The 23541-nt window shown below is 48.1% G+C and overlaps 1 protein-coding gene across 3 annotated transcripts in view; it reads left to right on the top strand.

The window, feature by feature from the left end:
• The window catches only part of DAAM2 (dishevelled associated activator of morphogenesis 2), a 107565-nt gene that overhangs the window by 43348 nt on the left and 40676 nt on the right, over window positions 1-23541 (top strand). For all 3 annotated transcript variants that reach the window (XM_019751532.2, XM_019751531.2, XM_074332871.1), the window contains exons 2-3: window positions 16412-16636; window positions 22137-22226. In XM_019751532.2, coding sequence (XP_019607091.2) covers window positions 16469-16636; window positions 22137-22226 — 258 coding nt within the window. In that variant the 5' untranslated portion in view covers window positions 16412-16468. The remainder of the gene's footprint in view (window positions 1-16411; window positions 16637-22136; window positions 22227-23541) is intronic.

The raw sequence follows: 23541 nt of genomic DNA, 5'->3' as shown, positions 1-23541 counted from the left end.
TCATCTGAATCAAAACCAAGCCCCCTCTGAGCACCACTGCACCTCCTCGGACTGGCCTCCCAACCTCAAACCGCCTCCACCACCAAGCTCCTGCTGGGCAGTTAACTCCTTAATCCCCACCTCATTCAAGCCAGTAAATGTCCTTTGCTCTATGGGGTTCACAAAGGATCTGTAGCTGAGAGAAGAACAATTTTTTCAGAATTGGCTCTACCTTTCCGTAAACAAGTTCCCAGGTGACACTGATGCTGCTGGCCGAGGGACACATTTTGAGTTTCCCTGAGCTGCATGGAAACAAAACGAAGGTTATCTTTGGCTTTCGGGAATGCCCGCGAGAGTTGGCTGACTGGGAGAAGCATCTCTTTGACCCAGATTTCATCTAGTGTTTTGCAAGCTTGGCTGCAAATTAGAATCATCTAGAGAGATTGACAAATGCCAGAGACCTGTAGGGTAAACAACTGTTCCATTTTCCCCAGGACTGAGGGTTCCCTGGGACATGGGGCTTTCAGTATTAAAACAGGGAGAATCCTGGGCAAACCAGGAGGAGCCACTTCTCATCCTAGTGGTTCTCCCACGCTCACCTAGAGATTCTGTTTTAATTGGTTCTTATTGGGATCCAGGCATCAATATTTTTCGAAATGCCCCCATGATGCTCCTGTGCAGCCAGGTGTGAGAACCTGGCGAGTCTGATCACAACTCTGGGAAGAAGGGGCGGATTAAGATAAAGGTGGGTACAAATGCTGGTGAAAGAGGAGGGGAGAGAAGCAAGAGTGACTTAAGAGACATGCATCCCAGTCTCTTGGGGAACTTGTTGAAATGCAGATTCCTGGGTCCTTACCCAAGATCTGCTGAGCCCAAATCTCTGAGGGCAGGACTCTGGAATCTGCACTATCCATAAGCCCCGGCTCAGTCAGTTATGTGCTTGTAATCGGGGCAGGTCACTTGACTTCTCAGAGCCTCAGTTTCCTCGTCTGTAAAATCAGGATGCTAATACCCACTTTTAAGGGTTTGTGGTGAGAATTAAATGAGATGATGCATGTAAAATGCCTGCCATATCGCAGTACTCAAGACGAAGGAAGAGTTAATGATGCTTCTGTAGTTTTGAACCTTAGGACTGGTGTGTCAATCACAGAAAGAGAGCAGGGGTGGTCTGCAGGGGGGAGGAGATGAAGTCAGCTGAGAGGAAGTTGGTGGGAGTTGTGTCAGCACATCTGAATAGAGATGTGGGTAGTTGGAACTATGGAGGTGGAGACTGGGGAGAGGAGGATTTTGCAGTGAGCATTGTTGAATTAGTCTGAAAGAATGTCAGGGAAGGTTTGCTGGCAGGGAGAAAGGCTAAGGGAGAAGGGCAGGTCTGAGATGCAAACCTGGGCAAAACCCTGGCACCGCTGCTATGTGCCAGGCTCTGTGTTGGACACACGATTCTTGTTGAACTGTGTTCAAGAAGGTCACAGCCAGTGTGAGTGATGGAATTCAGGAAGCAGTAGCATCTCTGTCTGATATTTGCTGGCGGAGAAACGCAGGAAGCTGAGGAGGCGTGCCTAGCCCACACCTGAGTGGAGGGGAGAGTGGCTCGTGGCCAGGAGAATGGGGAGGGGCTGGGAGAGGCTGCCCCAAGCAGAGAAACCAGCTGGTTGAAACCAAAGAGGAAGAGGGGGCTTGAAGCCTTGGGACCGGGAGGTTGGACTTCACATTGTCCTGAAACACCCTGACAAGGGAGAACGGTGACAAGGACCTCTAGAGGGTTGACAGGGTGGAAAGAGATACCCAGATGTGCAGAATCCAGGGTGAGATGTTTCATGGGCCTCAGTTACTGGGCACTGAGGAGGCAGATGGGGAAGAGAATGAGGTGGAGAGAATTGGGCAAAGCTTGCAGGAAAGTCAGGGTCATAGAAAGGATTTAGAAATGGGGGAGTCCATGCCAGGACTGCTTCCAGGACTTGGGACTATTGGAAGGGATGGCCTGGGCTCGGAAAATCCCAGCTCGTGCAGCCTGACGTCCTGGAGGCAGGGTCTCGTTTCCCTCAGAAGAAACATCCCGTGCCTCCAAGCACACAGAGGAAATACATCTCTTATACCTTTTACCTACAAGATGTCTTTACCTACAAGGAAGGAAGGGGAAAGTGGAAACAAACAGAAATGAAAATGTCCTGTGTTTTGTCTGGGAATGCCAAGGTCTGATTTAACCATGCAGGTTTATAAAGGCGCACGACTTTGCCTCTTGCCTGAGTGTCACTTGAGATACCTCTTGTGGGTGTCTGGCCAAGGTCTGGGTGCCTTTGACCACTGGTGGACTTTGAAGAAGAGAAAAGGTTGAAGGACCTGAGTTCATTGGGTTTGCCATAAATGTTTATTTCTGGGGCGTTAACTCTGTCCTCTCTCTCTCAACCCCCACCCCACCCACTGCCAGTAGATGTGTTTCATTCAGGAAGAGAACTTGCATATATAACCCTGTGCCAGGAACTATTCTCATGGGGTCCAGAGGTTAGACGGTGGAAATTTTCACTGGAATAAAAAATAAAAATTAATATAAAAGACCAAATATCATGAAGTGCCATGTAGTCGTATATGATGAAATATCCTATAAACAGCAGACAAAAAGTGTTCCAAGTTTATTTGGGAGCGTTCAGGTAGATTGGGATGGTCAGGAAGGCTGTTTGGAGAAGGTAGGGTCTACATACAGGATGGAGAGGAGGAGGAGGAAGCAGAGGTAGGGTTGGGAATAGGGTGGGGGACAATATTGTCAACCCCAATGGAGACCAAGCAGCGCCATTCTTACCGTATTTCAGTTAACAATGCTCTTGCTTTTAATATTTACCCGATTGCAGGAGGACACACAATCTCTGTGTATGAATAATGTAATGTCATCACATTGATGATATGTCTTATAGCTGATAGAGTCAAGAATGCAGGAAATGCAGCAATTGATTTAATCCATCCACTTTTATCAAGTTCCTGCTGAGTTTGCAGGAAGAATCCTGTGGGGGGAGTTGGAGATAAAAGCGGAAGCATCCATGCCCTCTAGGAATTTCAGTCCCTTGAGCAATGGTGCGTTGAGGGAGGAGTGAGTAAGGACGGTGTGGTCAGAAGCCAGGCAGTGTGGAGTGGAGGGGTGACGTGGGATAGGAGAGGAGACCAGGGCCGGAAACAGCCCAGCAGTTACTGAGTTGCCCATCAGGGCCATTCAGGCGGAAAGCCACCCCAGATTAAAGTGACTTGTCTCTGTTCAGTCCTGACCATTCAGGGACTGTGGGTAACATTTTTGGAAACATACAGGGAGTGGCTGGCTGGGCTGCTCTCCCTGGGAAAGTCTGCCTGCGCTGGCTGCCGTAGAAGATGGGCAGGGCCAGCTGCATGATTTGCGGGACCCAGTGCAAAATGGAAATGCAGGGCTCCTTGTTCAAAAATTATTAAAGATTTCGACCCAGGACAGCAGGGCCTGAAACCAGCAGGAGTCCTTCTGAGGGCACCCAGCTCACACGCCCAAGAGGCTGGCCTCACAGATGGGACAGCCTGGACCTTTCTGTGACTCAGTGTGTACGGTAAGATGATGGGACCGGGTTACTGTCTGTCTGGGGGACAGGATTTCTCTGTAGTAGTGCTGAGCTCTTCTCTGAGAGTCAGGGTGGGGGATGGAGAAAGGATGGGGCACCGCGGGAAGCTGCCATGGCGGTGGGAGCGCCCACCGTGTACGCCTGTGTTGCCATTTACACAGTCATTTCTGTGCAGTGAGAAAGCTATGTCTGGGTTCTGGAATCATTCAGACTGAGGTTCACATGTTTTATGAACTTTACGGACTTGGCCAGGTTGCTTATTTTCTCTAAGTCTTAATTTCCCTAGATGTAAAAATGAATATCATAATGCAATCTTTGCAGGATTTGGGGATAATTAACTGAAATAAAAAGTTTGACAGTTGGAGCTCACCCTAGCTCTTAGTAAATGTTAGTATCTTTCTTTCTGGAAATGTATTGAATATCTATCTTATAAAGTGTGGCACATAGAATAGTTCGAAGACACATTATTGTCAGGGATTTATTTTTTCTATCTCACGCTTGCTGGGGAAGCAGCTAAAATATGACACCACAATTTCACATAGCGAAGGCAGAGGGAGTGCATGTCCCATTATAATATACACCCAAGGGAAACCCAGTTACATCTTCAGGACACACACAAATACACGGAGGAATACCCATATGCACACCTGTGCATGTACATACACGTCCCCGAGCTGAATCGAAACTGGGTTGGAATGAGATGGTGTATTATAGGAAAAAGCCCTAGTTTGGGTGTCATCTCCTGTTTTTTTTTTAACCTCCATGTTCTCATCCGTCAAAAATCCTGACCTTACTTTGTTGTCTGGAGATTAGATAAGATGAGGAATGTGAATACTCAGTATCTGGCCCCTGGCAGGTACCAGCATCCTTTGAATAGGTCTCTGCTCCTGGGTCAAAGTGCGGCTCATGGGAAACTAAGGATGAGACATTGCATTCCCCATAGTACCATTTCCTAAATCTTATGCGTGGGCAGCCTCTTTAAAAACTGAGGGGGGGCTGATATGACATTGGCATGGAGGCTGATTTTCAGTGCTGTTCCTGTTTCCTCTGCTCATATACTTTGCGGAGATGGCTGGGTCATCTTTCTGCTGAGACTCGAAAGTCAGTGGAATCATGTGTATTTGTTTCCTGGAGATGCACACACACACCATACCACATACTTAATCACGCACATACACCATGCATCACACTATAAACATACAAACACACACACTACATACAACCCCCCACACATGCATCTCTGCACCCATAGAGTCAAACCCTCTCACGTGCTACCTTGCTTTAATTTCTTCCCTCCCTCCCTCGGTCATTTACTGCGCATCTCCTATACTTGCTTGTCTAGTCTGCAAAGGTCAGGCATCTCCCTCTCCCCACCCAAACCACATCCGGGCTGATGCCTTGCCCTGAAAACTCGATGTCATGGCTACCATTCTCAATCCCCTTTGCCATCTTGTCTGCTTCTTAGCCAATTCCAGACTGGAACCCAGGCTGTGAGCCCCTCGTTTTAGCCACTCAGGGACCCAGGACAACTGTCACTTCAGCCTTATCCCTAGAAACATCCAGATGGAACCATATCTGTGCCTGTTGGTGCTTTGCTGGGTTCTAACTCCATCCTCACTCAGCTCCTGGGAGCCCCTCTGCTTCTTTTATGGGCTGAGCCTTGAACCTTAGCCACCACCGTGAGCAGCCTGGGTCTGGGACAGGGGAAGGGAACTCAGTTTGAGGGCCTGTGATATGCTGGGCACTGTGCTAGGTGCTAAATACTTGCCCTTCATTTGCTGCTCACAGTAGCCTTGGGAGGTGGGCTTTGTCATCCATGTGTCCATGAGGGAGAGGATGCTCACAGGTGCTAAGTTACTGAGCCAGGTTTAATATGAATGTATACACTTTACCATATACCACCCTTCCTCCTGGAAAATGAAACCAGAAGGGCCGAGGCTTGGGCCTGTGAGGGATTCCTTGTTCTGCATCCCCTCACTCCTCCGTGGTCTTTCCTAGACTCTGTAGAGTAGCTCATCGTAGGAATCTTCTAGAAGGTAGCCAACTACAGTAGCCTGAGCCCTTGGTGGTTTGATTTTGCGCGGCTATGAATAGACCTCTTTTGTTTGTTGTTAAGTTTTATTGAGGTATAATTGATATATAGTAAGCCTTATATAATTAAACTACATCATTTGATACGTTTTAACATATGTAGACACCTCTGAAACCATCACCACAGTCAAGATCATGGACCTGGCCATCACCCCTGGAAGTTCCCTCATGGTCTTTTATAATCCACCGCCTTCCTTCCCACCCTCGTCCTCCTCCACATGCAACCACTCAGGTGGTTTTAGATTAGTTTGCATTTGCTCAAATTTTAGAAATGGAATCATACAGTATGTACCCCTTTTTCCCTCTGGCTTCTTACACTCATAATTATTTCGAGATCCATCCACAAGTGGCATGTATGGAGAGTTCATTCCTTTTTCCTGCTGAGTAGTATTCTATTATATGGATACATGATAAAATTTGCTTATTAATTCACCTGTTCATGGCCTGTGGGTTGCTTGCAGTTTGGAGCTAATACAAATAAAGTCGCCGTGCACATTTATGAATAAGACTCTGTATGGACATATGCTTTCCTTTCTCTTGGGTAAATACCTAGGAATGGAATGACTGTATCCTATGGAGGTGTGTATTTAACTTGTTAAGAAATGGCCAAACTGTTTTCCATAATGGCTGTGCCATGCTGCGGTCCCACCAGCAGTGTAGGAGAGTTCCAGTTCTTCCATGTCCTCAGTGGCACTTAGGATGTAGATCTGATTTCAAGGCGTGGTGGGTATGGAATTTGTGAACCCCACCGAATGGCCAAACCTAAGAAATAAAGCAGGACGCTTTCAGTTTGGCCTCGAATCCTCAGGGATGCTGAATCAAGGAATGCAGAATCAGATGTCCTAGAAACGTTATTGAAAGAGCTGTTTGCAGAATGCTGGAGATGGAAGAAATGAGAGGTCAGCTCCGGTCCCAGCATGAGACCATGTGGGGCTGGACCAAGTCTGGAGTTTGGTGGTTGGGAATGAAACAAATGCACTCGAGGCATTTTGGGGAAAGTGGTAAGAATCATTAACAAGATGGGCCATGAGGGAGGGAAGACAAAGAGCAGTCGAAGGGGACCCTGAGCCTGGGGGCTATAGTTCTCTGAGGGCAGGAGCTGTGTCTAGTTTGCCCTCAGATCCCCGGCACCAAGAGCCAGGCATAGAGTGAGTGCTAAAAACAATGGTGGTTGAATGAATGACCCAATGAATGAATGATGAACTAATGGGTGCTCAGAGATTATGATTCCTTTCAAACCAGCCTCATTTAGCACCTCATGTGTTCTGTGCACAGAGCCTAGTGTCGGGCTGGAAGAAACTCTAGGGAGCATGAGGCTTGACCTGCTCATTTACAGAAAAGGCGCAGAAATGATGCCCTCTTGTTCCAGGTCAGTCCTCTCTTGTTCAGGTAGCTTGCCTGCTCGGGCAGAGGTGGGTCTCAAACCTGGGTCCCCTCAGTTTTAGTCTACAGTTTTTCTTCTTTAAAAAAATAACATTGTTTTTTTTCTGATGAAAGTAATAAGTGCTCATACTAAGAAGTCTGGAAAAATCTAGACATGTATAAGAAAAATACCTCCAAACTCCAGCAACCCAAAGATAATGACTTTGGGCTCACATAGGTGTGTGTGCACGCATGTGGGTGTAGGTATGTCTGTCTGTCTATCTAATCAGTCCCTGTTAATCAATCCTTATGTTTGAATATTTGGGGTGTTTTCAGTCTTTTATAGTGTTAGTAATCCTGGGATGGACGTCTGGTCCTGAATCTTTGATGACATCTCTGTTTATCTCCAGTACCCATTCCACGATGCAGTGTGCTTGTAACTCCTTTGTATAAACTGGTGGAATAGAACCCACATTTGGGGTGGAGTTCTGCAAACATTCATCAGACTCAAACACTTGTATTTCCCCCATCATAACCATAGCCACCCTTTGTTATATTATTTGTTTAATTGTTCCCCTGCCCCACCAAACCAAACTCTTGCTTACTATTGTATTTTTCCAGCTCCTTGAATGGTACGTAGGCGCTCAACAAATATTTGTTAGAATGAATGAGTGAATGGATGAAATTGAATGAACAAGAGTGAAGGGCAAGTGAGGGCTCACCCTGGGTCTGCATCTGCTGTCACATTTGCCTTCCAGGAGTCAGCTCAGCTTCCCTTCCCTCCTTTCTCAGCCCCTGCCCGCTCCTTCTCTGCCCACCCTGAAGAGATGGAATGTGCCTGTGGTCCAGGATTTATGTCCAGCCAGGCCCTGAGGCACATGCAGGGCCTTGTCTGGTGTGAACGCAGGACGCTAAGAGGGGCCAGCAGTGCTGTGAGGTGGGAACCATGTCTGGGACGACTCAGTCCAGAGTGAGACCATGTGCACAGGCCCAGCCGGGTCCCAGGGACAGGACCTCAGGGTGCTGCCCTCCTGAATGACAGAGTGCCTCTGTCCTGGGACCCCAGGAGGAGAGGACCAGGGGGCGTGGCCAGTAGGGAGCTTTTCCCAGCCCGAGGTGCCTAGAATGGTGTGAGTTCTCAGCACGCTGGGCGTTCTGGTGGGAGACCTGGCAGGACTGCACAGGAAGAAGCTGTAGGCGATTTTTCCCTGAAGCCTTTCAATAAAGACAGTCTGATCTGTGTGATGGAGGAGGGGCGTGGCTTCCTGGAAGCAGGAGGGGGTGAGGCAATGGGTGTCACAGGCGTACAGGGTGGTTTCCCTTTGGCCAGGAGCCCCTCTGGCTGTAATGGGTAGCAGACTAGAGTGTTGAAATTCCTTCTTCTCCTTTACTTTACAGCTGTTGTCCAAAGAGCTCCCACCACTCCCTCTCGCTTAGCCCGAGTCCTTGTTGTCTGTGCCCAGGACATGTCATACCAACGTCCCAGCACCCCCTCACACACGTGCTGGCACACCCTCTGTGACATCTCCAGCATCTGTCCCCTCCGCTCCATTCTTGGTAATTCCCTGCCTATTAACTCTTCCTCAGACAGAGCTGCATTCAGGGCCTGCCTTTATCTGGCCCCAGTCTTGTTTCCCACTGTACCTTTTTTGAGCCCTGTGTTCCAGACGGATACAACTGCTTCCCTTCATCACTCACTCACCTCCGGGCTTTTCTTGATATCAGGCAGTCTGGCACACCTTTGCTGTGAATGCTTTCTTGGACAACCTGTCCCCCCCCCCCACCCCCCCAACACACATACATACTGGCATGAGCTAATATTCTTTCTTCTTCTTTGACCCAGCTTCAATGCCACTTCCTGTGGGGAATGTTTCAGATTACCCTCCCTGCCCCACCCCCAGAAATCACTCCTCCCTCCCTGCAGTCCCACGGCCTGGAGCTGTACCCCTTCGTTGCATCCTGGCTGTTTATGCACATGCCTCCCCAGTAAGACTGTAAACCTGCTGAGGATAGGGTTCAAAGTCTGGTTCATTTGAATCACACAGGCCATGGCTTGTACAAGGCAGTCACTTGGGATGGATAGATGGATGGATGGATGAATGCTTGACTGTGGCCTTGGAGAACTACTATCTGCTTGTTTACTGTCCCAGTGAGACAAAGAAACCTATATTCTCTTTATCATTTCTCAAAATGAGAAACCAATTGGAAAATCCCTAACTTCCACACTTAACCCCAAGTCAGAGAAATGTCACTTTGGGGAATTTTCAGTTTCACTTTCCCTGCAAGAGACCCCTTTCTCTCCTTCCCTGTCTGCCCTTCTCTGCATGTCTCACCCCACAGCCTGCACCAGAGAGGACTCAGGCTGGGAGAGTTGTCTGTTGCTTTCTTTGCCTTTCCCAGAGCAGAGGGAGCTGCTAAAAATAGCTTCCCCAGTGGAAAAGGACCTTGCTTATTTTTGAAAGTTCTCCCCGCCCCCTCCCCAGCCCCACCTGAGGCTCACACTGCAAGTCAGACTGTTTTCAGTTGTCCTGAGGGTGACAGGGAAGTCACAGCTGGACCCCTCAGCCCTGTGGCCGGAGCGATGTCTAGGAGATGGGCCCGCAGAGAAGTGGGGGGATGAGACGCCTTCAATGCTTCCATTTCTTGTCCGAATCAGAGATGGATCTCACTCCCAGCAACTTCTTTGTAGACGTGGTTTGAGTCCTAGGCTTATCCTCTGCACCTTTCTGAGCCTCAGATTTCCTCATCTGTAAAAGGTGGGCAGGGGAAGGGCAGTGATCATATCTACCCTACAGGAGTGGGATGAAAGTTTAAGGTAAACCTTGAGCAAAAATGAGAATTATGACTTTATTATGATTAGAGTCACTGGACGTAAAGCGCTACATTTTTGTCTGAATGGGTGTAAGACTAGGCACACGAGCCAGGGTGATAGACTAAGTTGAACCATACTAAATTAATGATTTTGTAGATGAAACATAACCAAATACTGTCCATTACATATAATTCAACCTAATAACACAGTGATAAGTAAACTTTCTATAAAGGACAAGGTCGTATATAGTTTTGGCTTTGTGGGCCATGGGGTCTCCGTTGCATGAAAGCAGCCATGGACGAATGGGTGTGCTGTGTTTTAAAAAGACTGTATTTACAAATGCAGGCTCTGGGCTGGATTTGGCCCCTATAACATCTGCCAACCTCTGTAATAATAGGTAAAATTCATTCCCATAGAGAGAGAACCTTCTGTAACACATATAGTCAAATTCCGGTTTCTCATCATTGTAACAGTAGCTTATCTATATAGCCATTAATAATGTTTACTAATACTAAGCACTTTTCTAAGTGCTGTACAAGTATTAACTAATTCAGTCCTCATGACAGCCCTGTGAAGTATGTACTATTATTATTTCCCCATATTACTGAGGAGGAAACTGTGAGACTCAGAGAGGCTAAGTAACTTCTCTGAAATCACATAGTTAGTGTTTATGGCCGTTGAACAGAACCCATCCAAGTGTGTGGTGTAGAGTTGGGTGTTGGCAATCAGACAGCTTCAGGGTGGAGGTCTGTGTAGACAGGGTTATGAGGTATCACACGCCCGTCTGCTGCCCACAAAGCATGAGGGGATGGTCTTCAGAGGCTTGTCGCGAGAGCAGGCGCGGTGTATGTGGGCAGTAGGGGGAGATGGTGGGCAAAGGCCCGGGCAGTATAGCCTGGGATGGAAAAGCATAGATTCTTCCTTGGGGAGCCAGGTCTCAGGTAAGCTGGGCCTGGGCCCATTTCCTACGTGACCCCCAGTGGCACACAGGGGTCAGTATTTAGGGAGGAATCTCCTGCCAGTGGAACAGGAAATGGTTTACATTCCTTATGGTCCATGCAGCAGCTCTGGGGAGCTCTGGGCCCCATTCCCAGACCCAGGCCCCAGGGGACATGGTGGGAGAGAAGAGCAAAGGAGCAGGCTCCCGAGGATGCCTGGGTTCTACTGTCAAACCGAGGTGCTTGTATACCTGGTCAGTTCCCTTGCCTATTCATTTAAACACAAGTAATAGGCCACTGGTCAGCACTCTGGCCTCGCACACGCCATGCTGTTTCTCCCTCTGTATCTTCGCTTATGCTGTTCCCTTTGCCTGGAATGCCTTTTCCCACCTCTTGTACCCTTCCTGAATTCTCTCATATCTTTCAAGACTGGCTCAATGTCACTTTCTTCCGGAATCTTCTCTGACTTCCTCTTTACCCCCCACTGCCCAGGTCCACTTTCTCAGTGCTGCCATAGTATCTGTCTTTCTAACCCTTCTGTGTTGTTACTGCCTTGACTCCCCTGGCTCTCCCACTAGAAGGGGTCCTCCTCAAGGAAGGGGACCCTGCCTGGTTTACTCCTCTGTCCTCACCACCCGTGAGTGTTCAGAACATGGGCACGGAGCTGGTTAAAATCATGGGTCTTCAAGTGTGACACCACTGTCCTCAAAACCCAGCCCCTTCACCCATAGCATGTGGTGTCTGGGCAAGTGGCCTGACTTTCGGAAGTCTTAATGTAACCATCAGTAAGGAGGGGTAGTCATGCTATTAGAGGGTTGCAGGGAATAAATGAGATAAAATGCAAAATTTTCAGCACTGTGCCTGGCTCCTAGTCGGTACTTTGGAAGTGGCCAAGGAGAGACATAATAGCACATCTTGCTCTGTTACCCCCATGTATAGAATTGGGGAAAGGGGGGTAGGGGTAGGAAATCTGAATACTTTGAAGCCACAGCATTGGTCCCAGAGCTAAAGGAAGGGTTTATGCGTCAGCTTTGGTCCTGTGACTAGAACACTGAACTTGGAGTCAAGATATTTAGTTGTGAGTTCCAGCTCTGTCTCTTAGTAGCTGGTGTTGTTGACAAGTCATGTAACAGCTGCTGAAGCTTTAATATCATCATCTATAGGGAGGGATCATGGTAATAACCACCTTATAAGGTCACTGCGAAGCTGAAGTGAGATTGCAGAGCTGTGAAGGCACTTGGCCCAATTCATAGGAAGTGCTCAATTATGAATTATTGAATCTAGATGTATAGGACACTTGAGAAAGCTCTGAGCTGGTCTCAGATTAGAGCATTCCTTGGACATGTGCCCTATGGCTTAGTGGTTTATAGCTTTAGAGTCAGTCATGTGTTTGAATCCTAGCTATGCCATAACTAGCTGTGTGTCTTTAGGCAAGTTACTTATCTTCTCTGAACCACAGGTTTTTTTTTCCTTTAAATAACTTCTCTAAAATGACGCCACCTATCTCAGAGAGCTGCTATGAGGACAAAATGTAGTATAGCCCAGTGTCTGACAAATACCAAAGTCTCAGGTGTTAGTATTATTCTGTTTTTAGTTACGACTTAGGAGTAAGCAGTGATGATATGGGGTTTTTGAAGTCTTAATCAATGCAACAACTGATGTGCAGAGGGGCTGGAGGCCAGGATTTGGGGGTAAGGGTTAGGATTGTCATCTTTACAGATCAAATGGGAGTACTGAACTCAAGTAATAGGAAGTACTTCCTGGCTGGTGGTGGAATGTGGGAGCAGTGCTCAGGGTAGGCTGAGGCGCACCCCTGGGGAAATCTTTGGGAATGAAATTGAGCCAGACAGTGTGAAAGCTCAGGGCTGACTGGGCCCTTGGAGTTCTTCAGTCAAACCCTGCCATTGCATAGAGGAAACAGGTCCCCTGAGGATCGTACCATGGCTCCCTGACCCACAGCTAGCTGGTGACTAGCCCTGGCCTCCAGAGTTGAGGAAATATGTTTTCTACACAATGTGGACGGTTGTGACAACAGGAGGGGAAGTCTGGCAGGAGCCAGAGGACTAGAGGAGACCCCTGTGCGAGTTACAAGAGGGCTAATTGGAGGTGACCAGATGGTTTAATGTCTTAGGCCGATTGGTCTATGTTTAGGGACTAACTGTCCTGAAAGACCTTGTCCCTACAGGGAGGAGAAGAGGATGGGACAAGGAGACAGGATGTGGAGGGCATGGAATGGTTGGTGCTAGGGAGGTTTCCATGGAGAGAAAGGTGGGTGGTGGGGTGGGGAGCAGGTTACATCCCTCTGACCCAAGTTCAAGTCCACTGTATTTTGTTTGTTGTTGTTGCTTCCCGTTTTTCCATATTGCTTCTCAATTCTTTTCTAAGATGGGGACCTCCATTGCTCGTCTTTGTAAAGGGATTTTGCAGAAATGAAGCACTCTGGCCACCTCCACCATTCCCAGTTCCTGCCCAGGGTCAGTGACAAGGGTTTACCTTTCAAACTAGAGGTAGTTCAGAGCCTAAGGAAAATCCTAGCTCCTCTGGTCCAGACTGTCCAGTTACCAGAGGCAAAGCTGGGCAGCTTCTTAATGTGGCTGGGCAAGATCCCACAATGCCCCGTGTTGGTGGCCCCATCCATGCCTGGAGGATGGCTCCTGGTTGCAGGCTCTGGGCAGGGCCAGGCTCACCTGGCTGGTGACAATGATAATCAAGCCACAGCAGCAGTGCCGGCCTTCCTTAGTGAGTGCCCAATGTGCTCCAGCCATCTTACTCCTATTACTTCATTTACTCTTCACCACAACCCAGTGAGGAAGATGCTGTTATTATCTTGGTATCACAGGAGAGGCTCTCAGAGGTTAAGACCTTATGAACTGTGCTCAGGGTCACCCACCTGGGAAGACAAAGCCAAGAGTCAAATCCTAGATTGTCTGACTTCGAAGACTCTCCTGAAGTGAAGGAGGAGTCAGAGCCAGGTTGGAAAAGAAATTGGGGCAGTGGAAGACGGAAGCAGGTCCTCCTGGTGGAGGAGAATCAGGTGGCCTTTAGGATCTCCATAGCTCCACTCGGTCTAGAGGGAACCTTGGAGACTGGAGCTATTTCTAAACTAAGCTGTTGAGATTGGTCTTCTGTAGTGGAGGGAGGCTGGGGCATTGGATAAAAGAGCCCCTGATGTGGGAAGATGAGCTCTGGTGAGGTAGGGACCCGACCACTGCTTGAACACTGGAGTCCTGGGTTTCAACCCAGCTATGTCCCTAGCATGTGTGACCTCAGATAAGACATTTTTCCTTTGGACCTCAATTTTCTCATCTCTTCTGTGAAGCTAGATGATTTCCAGCTGGGAGCCTGTGGTTTTAGTTTTGGATGTTTAGATGGGGCCCTAAGAAAGAGGCAGGAACAGACTTAAAGATGGGTTTGTGGGGAGGAGAGCGTCCTCAGGAACATAAACATACTCAGGAGCTGTCAAACAGTCCTCCCCTTAAAAGGGCAAATATGCAGCCCTCCCCTGGGCGATCAGGCCCCTGGAAGGAGGGCACTTCCTGTTTGGAGGGTCTGTGTCTACTTCGTGCCTCCTCCTGAGGACACTACCCCTCACTCCTCGTACTCAGGGGAGACATCAAACATATTTAATGGCAGGTATGACATGGCACCAACCAATCAGAGAAGTCACAGCTGTAAACAGCTGGTGTAAGACTAACAGGATATGCCAGCTGTAGGCCCGCCCTGCCCCTACCCCTGATCCCTCCTGGCAAAGCCTGGCTCAGGAGCTGAAGGGCAAAGAAGGACGAGGAAGGAGACTGGGGGAGCAAGAAGTTGAGCAGGTGAATGCAGGCAAGAGTTCACAGGTTTTCCCAGACATCAGTACTTCCCTGCCCAGAAGCCCACCATGCCATGAACGCACCCTCACCATGGCCTCTAGGAGTTTCCTTCCCATACTTTGTGCCCTGAACAAAGCAGTCTTGCCTACCAACTGTAGCTACATTTTGGAGGCAGATGAGACAAAGGGGACCTGGTCTGTATTCTGCGTCATTATCCCAACTTGGCAACAGGCAGGGGACTTCCAGGGTAGGCTACCCCGTCTGTCTGCAGAATTGGTGCTTTACTAAGCCTGAGAGTTGGGGACCAGGGCTTTGTCTCACCCGCCCTTGGCCATTGGCTAACAAGTCCCATGGACAGCCTAAAGCCTCCCTTCCTCTCTTGTTTTCCTCAGCCATCAGCCTATTCCAGGTCTTTGTCACCATGTACCAGGATTTCTGTGTTAGCTGGCCTGCTGCCTCCTCTACCTACAAACTCTAGACTGTCCACGTGTTCTCTATAAGGGTTCTTGTGGGTTTATCAACCACTAGGAGTCAGGGATTTCCATCAATATTTCTTGACTGGTTGATAAGGACCCCTATCCTCTTTTTCCATGAGCGCAAGTTGTTTTCCAATTGACCAAGAAATATTTATTGAACACTCGTTAAGCGCAAGGCATTTTATTAGCTATAGAAATGAGGGGTGTGGGGGGCTGTCAGGTAAGTAGGAGGCATGAGCCCTGACTTCAAGGAGCCTTCACTATAGCTGTGGAGAGCCAATATGTAAATACATAGAAGATAATCAGTAATACAAGTCTACCTTGGGTAATGTGTTATTTGAGGCTCTCCTGGGTCTATTAAAAAGTCTGTCACAAACCTTATAAAGAAAGATGAAATGGAGCTGGTAAAAGACTCTAGAATGACAATTAAAATGCATCATGACTTATATGAGAGGGCAGATCAGGTGACTGAGTTATTCGCTACATGATTAGGGCTTAGGAAACAAAGCGATGTTCTCCAGAAGTTACTCTGAGTTCACTAGGAACAAGTTATGCCACATTTATCTTATCTTTCTTTGATAAGGTTCTAGAGCTTGGTTCAAAGGAATGCCTTACATTTGGCATATCTCGAGTTCCACAAGGCTTTAGGGAAAGTTTCCTATGGTGTCTTTATAAAAAAGAGGGCTGGATAACTGCATGAGTTGATGGGTTTAGAGCTGGTTGAAGGACTGTCCCCTGAGAGTGTTGATAACTAGTTCTTTGGCTCCAGATGAGGTAGCTATGCCATCTATGTCTGTCTATATCCTGTATCAACATTTTAAGCAGTGATGTGAGTAAAGACCATGGAGACATTCTGATCATTCTGTCAATGACCCAAATCTAGAAGAAACAGCTAAGAATCAATACTTTAAAATGCCTCAAGCCTTCCTTCCCCATGGGATGTACACCGGACCCCAGAATGAATCAAGTGAGTGAGTGAGCCCTCCTGGAAATGGGTCTGCCAAATGATAGGGAATAGGATTCCCATCTGACAGTGACGTAGAGATAAGATGAGTGCCAGCTCTGTCATCCCGGAAGTCACATTCTGTGACTACAGCCCTCTCCTCTTCTTTAGGGGCACAGAGGGGGAATCTGAAAGTGTTTGTGGCAGGAAACACTGAGAGGGTGTGGTGAGGAGGACATGCCTCCAGGTAGAAGAAGCTAGAGAAAACAGAGAGAAGCTGTGGGAGAAGGGATGGAGCTTGGCTATTGGGTTGAGGGCTTCTGGAAGTTGGGAAAAGAAGTTATGGTGGGAGAGTGACCACCATCCCTACTTACCTGGCTGCCATGCTGACGAACGCTCTGTGCTCTCTGTGCGCCCATCCAGATCACGATGAGGACCTAAGCTCCTGCCTGTTGACCGTCCCCCTGGCCTGCAGTGACCATGGCCCCCCGCAAGAGGAGCCGCCATGGCCTGGGCTTCCTGTGCTGCTTTGGGGGCAATGACCTCCCTGAGATCAACCTCCGCGATAACCACCCTCTGCAGTACATGGAGTTCTCCAGTCCTATCCCGAACCCAGAGGAGCTTAATGTCCGCTTCGCTGAGCTGGTGGTGAGTGAAGGGGCAGGGAAGGGAGGGTGTGGACAGTGGGGAGGGGAATGGCTGGATCAGGCTGAGCAAGACAGGGGCCCATGTGCTGGGATCTCCACCTCTTGAAGCTCTGCTTCGGGCTGAGGAGGGGCCCCTCAGGACACCTCAGCTGTGGGAGAAACAGAGTCACTCACTTGGGTGGACACCGGGAAAAGTGTCCCCAGAAGAATGGACCTACGTCATATCTCCATTGGATTCTCGATCTCAGGGGGCAGCAATTAGGCTACCAGGAAAGGAGCAAGTCCAGGCTTTTGTGAAATAAGGCAGTGAGGAGCTTCAATGAACATCAGAATGCTTGCCACCTTTCTCTCTTCTGCTCTCTGGAATTTCCCTGGAATCCTTTGATCTCAGACACAGGAAGAAGAGACAGGGTGGAATTCTGCAGACAGACACTGATTGGCTAGAAGTATGGAGGTAGAGATGCCTGTATCATACCTGGAGCCTGGCTTGGGTCTGGGATGACTGCATCTCATGTCTAGCCTGGGGCAAGCAGAAACTGTCATTCACACTAGGATCAGCTCTTCCTGACTCTTGGTGGTACCCATCCAGATCAGAGCAGCACGACACCTTTGTGGAAACCCCTGTGTGTGAAACTTCATTCTCTGACCACAAAGAGACAGAACAGAAAGAAGCATGATTCCTCTCTTTGGAAGTCTGATGGCGAGACAAAGCCTGCACCCCAAGGAAAGTCCCAGAACAGGGATGCAGGACCTGTACCCAGGACTCAGACCCGAATCCTAGCATAGAGCAATAAGCACAAGTTCAAGTTCATCTACCACGAGCTCTCGGTTACTCATTCTCCTGGTTGGCCAGTACAGAAACAAAGCAGCACGTTTTGGAATGGGGTTTCATACTGGAATTCAGTAATGGATGTGTCTGATTAAGGCCATCTAGCCCTTCAGATAATAAGACCACTATAAGATGAGACCATGCAGGTTATGGGAAAAAGTTATCCACTTTCCTCATCACATCAGGTTAACAATACTCATTGTTGTTCTGACTTATACCTTTCCTCAGGATGGGGGAGGGGTGGGAGAGAACAAACTGTTTACTAGTGTAGAAAATCATGTGTAGCCGGATTGGTGTTAGTCACTACTACTAAGGTCTTTTTTGTTTCTCAGAATACGGCTGACACCAAATGTGTGGGTTTCCTGATTCTCTGCACACATCAACGGGGGGTCCTATCATTTCTCTGATTCTCTGCACACATCAACGGGGGGGTCCTATCATTTCTCTGATTCTCTGCACACATCAAAGGGGGGTCCTATAATTTAAGTCAATTCGGACACTAACTACCCAGAGTTAGCAGAGACCCCCACAGGATAAGGGCTCAGGCCCACGAGACTGACCCCCACTTTAGACACCAATCTCCAGTAGGTTACTCATACTTGGTTCTGACTTGGCTACAAATCAGGAGTTCCCACAACCCCTTCCTCAGGTTTGCTAATTTGCTAGAAAGGCTCATAGACCTCAGGAAACACTTTACCTAGTATTGCTAGTGTGTTATAAAAGATATTATAAGGGATATAAATGAACATCCAGATGAAGGGGTATATAGGATAGGCCAAGAAGGGTAATAAGGATGGCAAGGCTGCTCTCCAGAGCACAGGAGCTGCTGTCCCCATCAGTCTGGGGGGTACCACCCTGCCAGCATGAAAATGTGTTTACCAACCAGAGCTCTCTGAGCCTTGTCACTTGAGGGGCTTTTATGGAGGTTTCATTATGTAGGTACGATCGAGTTTGAGCTCAATCTCCAACCCCTCTTCTTTCCCTCTGGAGTTTGAGAAGTAAGGCCTGAAAGTTCTAGGCTTCTAATCAAGGCTTGATCTTTCTGGCGACCAACCCCCGTCCTGAAGCTATCTAGGGCCCCCCCAGGAGTCACTTTACTAGAAGAAAAGAGGCTCCTATCACCCAGGAAATTCCAAGGGATTTAGGAATTCTGTGCTAGGAAACAGGAACAAGATCAAAAGGACTTCTTACATTATCCCAGGCAAGTCCATTTTCTTGAACAGAGTGCAAGAGTTTTGAAAGAAGGACATGATGAGAGGTATTCCTTCCTTGGGCCCTTTTATTCAGCAAGTATTTACCGAGCATCTTTAGTGGAGCAGGCCTCCTAACAAGGTGCTTTGGCAAAAACCAGGATGAGGCAGAGAAGTCTTGTCTGCAAGGAGACCAGCATCACGTATTGATCAAATAAGTGAAAAATATTTCTTGAGAGATTGCTGTGTGCTGGGCCCTATGGGTACCAGGGATTGAGTGACGAGCCACCAGGCACAGTCTCTGCCTCCAAGAAGGTGAAGTCTAACAGGGAAGCTGAACTAGACCAGGAATGACAGGTGTGGTGACCTGTGGGAGTGTCTAGCGGGAGCTGTATTCTAGAATGGGGACACAAAGGCCCCCTGAAGCGGTAACATTTCCACTGAGATCTGAAACCAGAGCGATGATTAGATAAGCGAATGGGGGTACATGGGGTCCCCCACAGAAGCAGCCTATGTGAGAATCTCAAATCAGAAAAGAGCTGGGTCCTTTTGGGAAACACCATGAAAATGAGAACAGTGTATTTTGCCATGTATAATGTGTACCCACGTTTTTGGCCCAAACTTTCAGGGAAAAAATATCTTTCATTTTAATTTTTCAGTACTACCCATGTGTAATATGCATCCTTATTTTTCCCTCACAAATTTGGGGGAAAAAAGTGCACATTACGCATGGAAAAATATGGTAACTGAGGATTTTGGATTCAATTCTAAGGGTGACAGAAAGCCACCGAAGTCTTTAAACAGGGGTTTGAGGTGACCCGGTCTGCTTTTCTAAAAGATCATTTAGGGTACTCTGTTGAAGAAATGTTCTGGGTAGGACATTAGCGTGCTTTTGGTGCAGTCCAGGAGAGGGAGAATGGTGAGCAGTGATGACAGAGAAAAATGGACAGATTCAAGAGCTATTTAGGAGAAAATATAATAGGACTTACTGGGATTTGTGAGTGAGCTGGAATCCAGAAACACCCAGGTTTGTGACGTGAGGAACTGAGTGGATGTTGGGCCTTATATAGGGCAGGATATGCTAGAGGAGACTCAGGTTTACAGGTCTGAGATGACGAACTCAGTTTCCTCATCTGTAAGATGGGTTGTTGCAAGTTTAATGAGTAAATATGAAGCCCTTATAATAGTCTCTGGCCCATAGTGACACTACATACGTGTGTGAGGTACTTGAGGGACATCAAAACAGATAGGTACTAGAGTCAGTTGGGTTCCAGAATCTGGAGCTCAGGAAACTGGAGAGCTGGAGGTACAAGTTTGAGAGAGTTTGGGATAATGACTGAGTCCTTGGGATGTCTGAGAAGCCTTCGCCTAGGGAAGCATCAGGGGAGGAGAGAAAAGGACCCGGGATGGCACCTTGAGGCACTTTAACATTCCATGGTAGGAGAGAAGAGGAGACATAATGAAGGGATCCCAAAAGGAACCTGGAGCGAAGTGGGAGGGACTGCTCGAGAGTGTGGCTGTCAAAGAAACCAGGCAGAGTGATTCAATAAGGAGTGAATGGTCCACAGAGACACAGGCTGTCTGAGCTGAGCCAGGAAATGTCCACTGATTTAGTGACAGAGACCACTGGCTGGAAAAGACAAGTGCAGAAAGGACTGTAATACAACACTGAATGTCACTGCTCTGGAATTCAGGAAGGAAGAGGTGTTCTGACCTGGGAAGGTTTGTGGCAGAGTTGCTGGACGAGTCTAACTTTGAGCTTGGGAATTAGACCAAGGTTCACGGGATCTGTGGGCAGGGAGTGCAGTCTGGGTGGAACGAGCTGTACAAGCAAAGCAGAAGAGATGCAGAGTTTGTGCTGGGACATACAAGGTGAATATAACTTTACTTTTTCTTTTATTTCTGATTCCGACTGTGGAAAAAGATACACTGCAGGAACCTCAAGCTAGGGCTCTGGGAACTTTGACTAAGGACATTCCTTGGATATGAATGAGACTGGTTCTAGGGAAGAATCTTTGTTTAGCATGAGACAGGCAGGAATCTTTCTTTCCAAAAGCAAGTGACTTATGGGAATTGTTTCAAATCATCTTTGTATGTGCTGTCCAAGATGGCAGCCACTGGTCACATGGGCTGCTGACCACTTGAAATGTGGCTTGTCTGAACTGAGATAAACTGGGCCGGTAAAATACACACCAGACTCTAGTAAACTATCTCACTGATGTTTTATGTTGATTTCATGTTGAAATGATCATATTTTATATATTTTGGGTTAAATAAAATGGGTTATTAAGATTAACTTCACCTATTTCTTAATTTCATAACGTGACTGGAACATGTTTAAAGTACATGGGGCTCACGTTGTATTTCTATCGGACAGTTCTGATCTACGCGAAGGAAAGTCTGCAACATTCTCCAGTGAATAGAAGTATAGGGAAAAGAGTCTAGACTTTGATATTTAAGACCTTTTTTACTTTCTTAGATATTCCTTTCACTATTATTTCTGAAAATAAAAAGGTTAGTAATATTATGCTTTGATGTCTTAATGTGAATTTTGCTTTCGATTGGAAAAAAATTCACCATAATTGAGTTGAAAGGCACACTATGTTCCCCATGGCCTGTTAACTTTTTTTTTTTTTTTTGATGAGCCTGAGCATTGCTCACAGAAGAATTTTCAAGAAGAGAGCTTTGTAGAGGCCATCCAGCACAGCCAAACCTATAAGTCATACCAAAGTACCCATAGAGTTTACCCTAAGTTTGATGATGTCAGAGACGTCCCAGTTCTACTGCTCGGGAAGTGTGAGCTAGTGTTGTGGGACCCCAAGCCTTGTGCATGCACAGCCCTGCCTCAGGGTCATATGTGTGGAGGGGGCTGCCTCTGGCAGGTACATCACCGTGGGAAGCAGATGAACCCCCTCCTTTGGCATGGTGTGCCCTTCCAGCCAGGAGAGCTGCTCAGCCCCTGGTCCTCCCCAGCTTTCCACAGCCTATGCTGGGACCCATGCTGAGATTAAGGGAGCCAGAAAATTTCTGGGGGAGAGACCGAAAGGTCAGGGAGACTTTAAGAATAAGGACTGGATCTGTAGAATGACTTCTTTCTTTGTCCAGCCTTGACTTATGGTATTACAAGTTTAAGAGGGACAAGGGAAGGATGACAGAAAACCCCCAAGAAAGAGGATTAAGGGCTAGCAAAGCATTGCAGGGGGTGGTCAGGGCCTGAAGGAGGAAGGTGGATTTGCAGAGACAAGGTGGGGTGAACAGGAAGTGAGGCAAGCATGAACAGAGCAGTACGGGCTCGGGTGGAAGCAAGGAGAGGGAGCTGTTTCTAGCAGAGAAAGAATTGCCCCATCATAGCTTTGGTCCTCTTTGGGAGGAAGATAGTGGACTGAGGGATAGGTTTGGGGGAATTGTAATTTCCTGTAAGTCTGAATATTTAATGTCAACCATCTCTGGGTTTCAGACTTTTTTTCTTGTTGTCTTTGCAGGATGAGTTGGATCTCACCGACAAAAACCGGGAGGCTGTGTTTGCACTGCCCCCTGAGAAAAAATGGCAGATCTACTGCAGCAAGAAGAAGGTACCACCTCTCTCCACAGCACACAGCAGCTCTTGCCTTTATGCTCGCTCATTCATTCAACAGATATTTATTACATACCAGCACTGTCCGAGGTGTTGGAGGAACAACAGTGAATAAATCAGGACCAAAACAAACAAACAAACAAAATCCGTGCTCTCATGGAGCTTATACTCAGAGAAATAGGATTCTGTTTTTCAAAAACCCTTTAAGCAGGTGCCTTCTGGGTTCCAGCAGTGGTGCTGGGTTAGGGAGATACAAAGATGACAAATCTAGACTCCCCTCTCAGGCCTATACCCATGCCTGGAGGGTGGGCTGACCTAGGCCATACCTGGGGGCAGCTTTGTTGTAAGGACTCACTGTGCTGCTTGCAAGCTCAGCCACCATCTTCTTGCTAGCCCCCATTTTTTCTGCTAGTGTAGCCACAGCAGTTATATTAGTGGCCAATAGCTCACTGGTTACAGCTGATGGCCAACTAGCCACAGCTGATGGCCATCCAATTACAGTTGATGGCCATTTACTACCTGAGCTAACACCTTTCTATGTGAGGCCGAGAGCCTGGAAACTGCTTTCTGGGGCTCTGTCCCCACACTCCACCCCTACAGGCTCTCGCCTCACAATCTACGCGACAGTATCTTCCACGAGGGGCCCTGTGCGAGGAGCCTGGAGGTGAATGCAATATCATGGACACAGCCAGGCTCTCTGGGCAAAGCCAGGGTTTCTCAGGGCACCACTAGTACTGGGCACAGCCAGACTTCCTGGGCTTTTTAGGGTACCACCTGTCTCCCCGGGCACAGTCAGGGTTTCACAGGGCACCACCAGTACTTCTGGGCACAGTCAGACTTCCTGGGCTTCTTAGGGTACCACCACTCTCCCTGGGCACAGCCAGGGCCTCTCGGCACTGCCACTCTCTGTGGGCACAGCCACACTTCCTGGACTCAGCCAGGGCTCTCAGGGCACTGCCACTCTCTGTGGGCACAGCCACACTTCCTGGACTCAGCCAGGGCTCTCAGGGCACTGCCACTCTCTCTGGGCCTCTCAGGGTACCCTGCTGGAACAACAGCGATTCACAGTCAAGGTGCTTACATATTCTCGATGGCGGCCGGTCAAGACACAAAAGCAAACATCCGCCAGTTCTACTACATCATGGTGTGTTTCCAAGCAGTCAAGCGGTCCATTAAATTAGGGATGGAAGGCAATTCCCCATAGTCCATAGTCATTCGCCAGGGCTGTCCTGAGGGTGAGGGATGACCTGGACCTCACCCTCATTTCCCATGGAGGACTCAGCAAGCGTTTCCTCCTGGGACTACAAGTCCCG

Source organism: Rhinolophus sinicus, linkage group LG05 (genome assembly GCF_036562045.2).
Source record: "Rhinolophus sinicus isolate RSC01 linkage group LG05, ASM3656204v1, whole genome shotgun sequence".
Taxonomy (NCBI): domain Eukaryota; kingdom Metazoa; phylum Chordata; class Mammalia; order Chiroptera; family Rhinolophidae; genus Rhinolophus; species Rhinolophus sinicus.
Note: the sequence above shows the minus strand (reverse complement) of the source record. Positions and strands in the feature narration are given on the sequence as shown.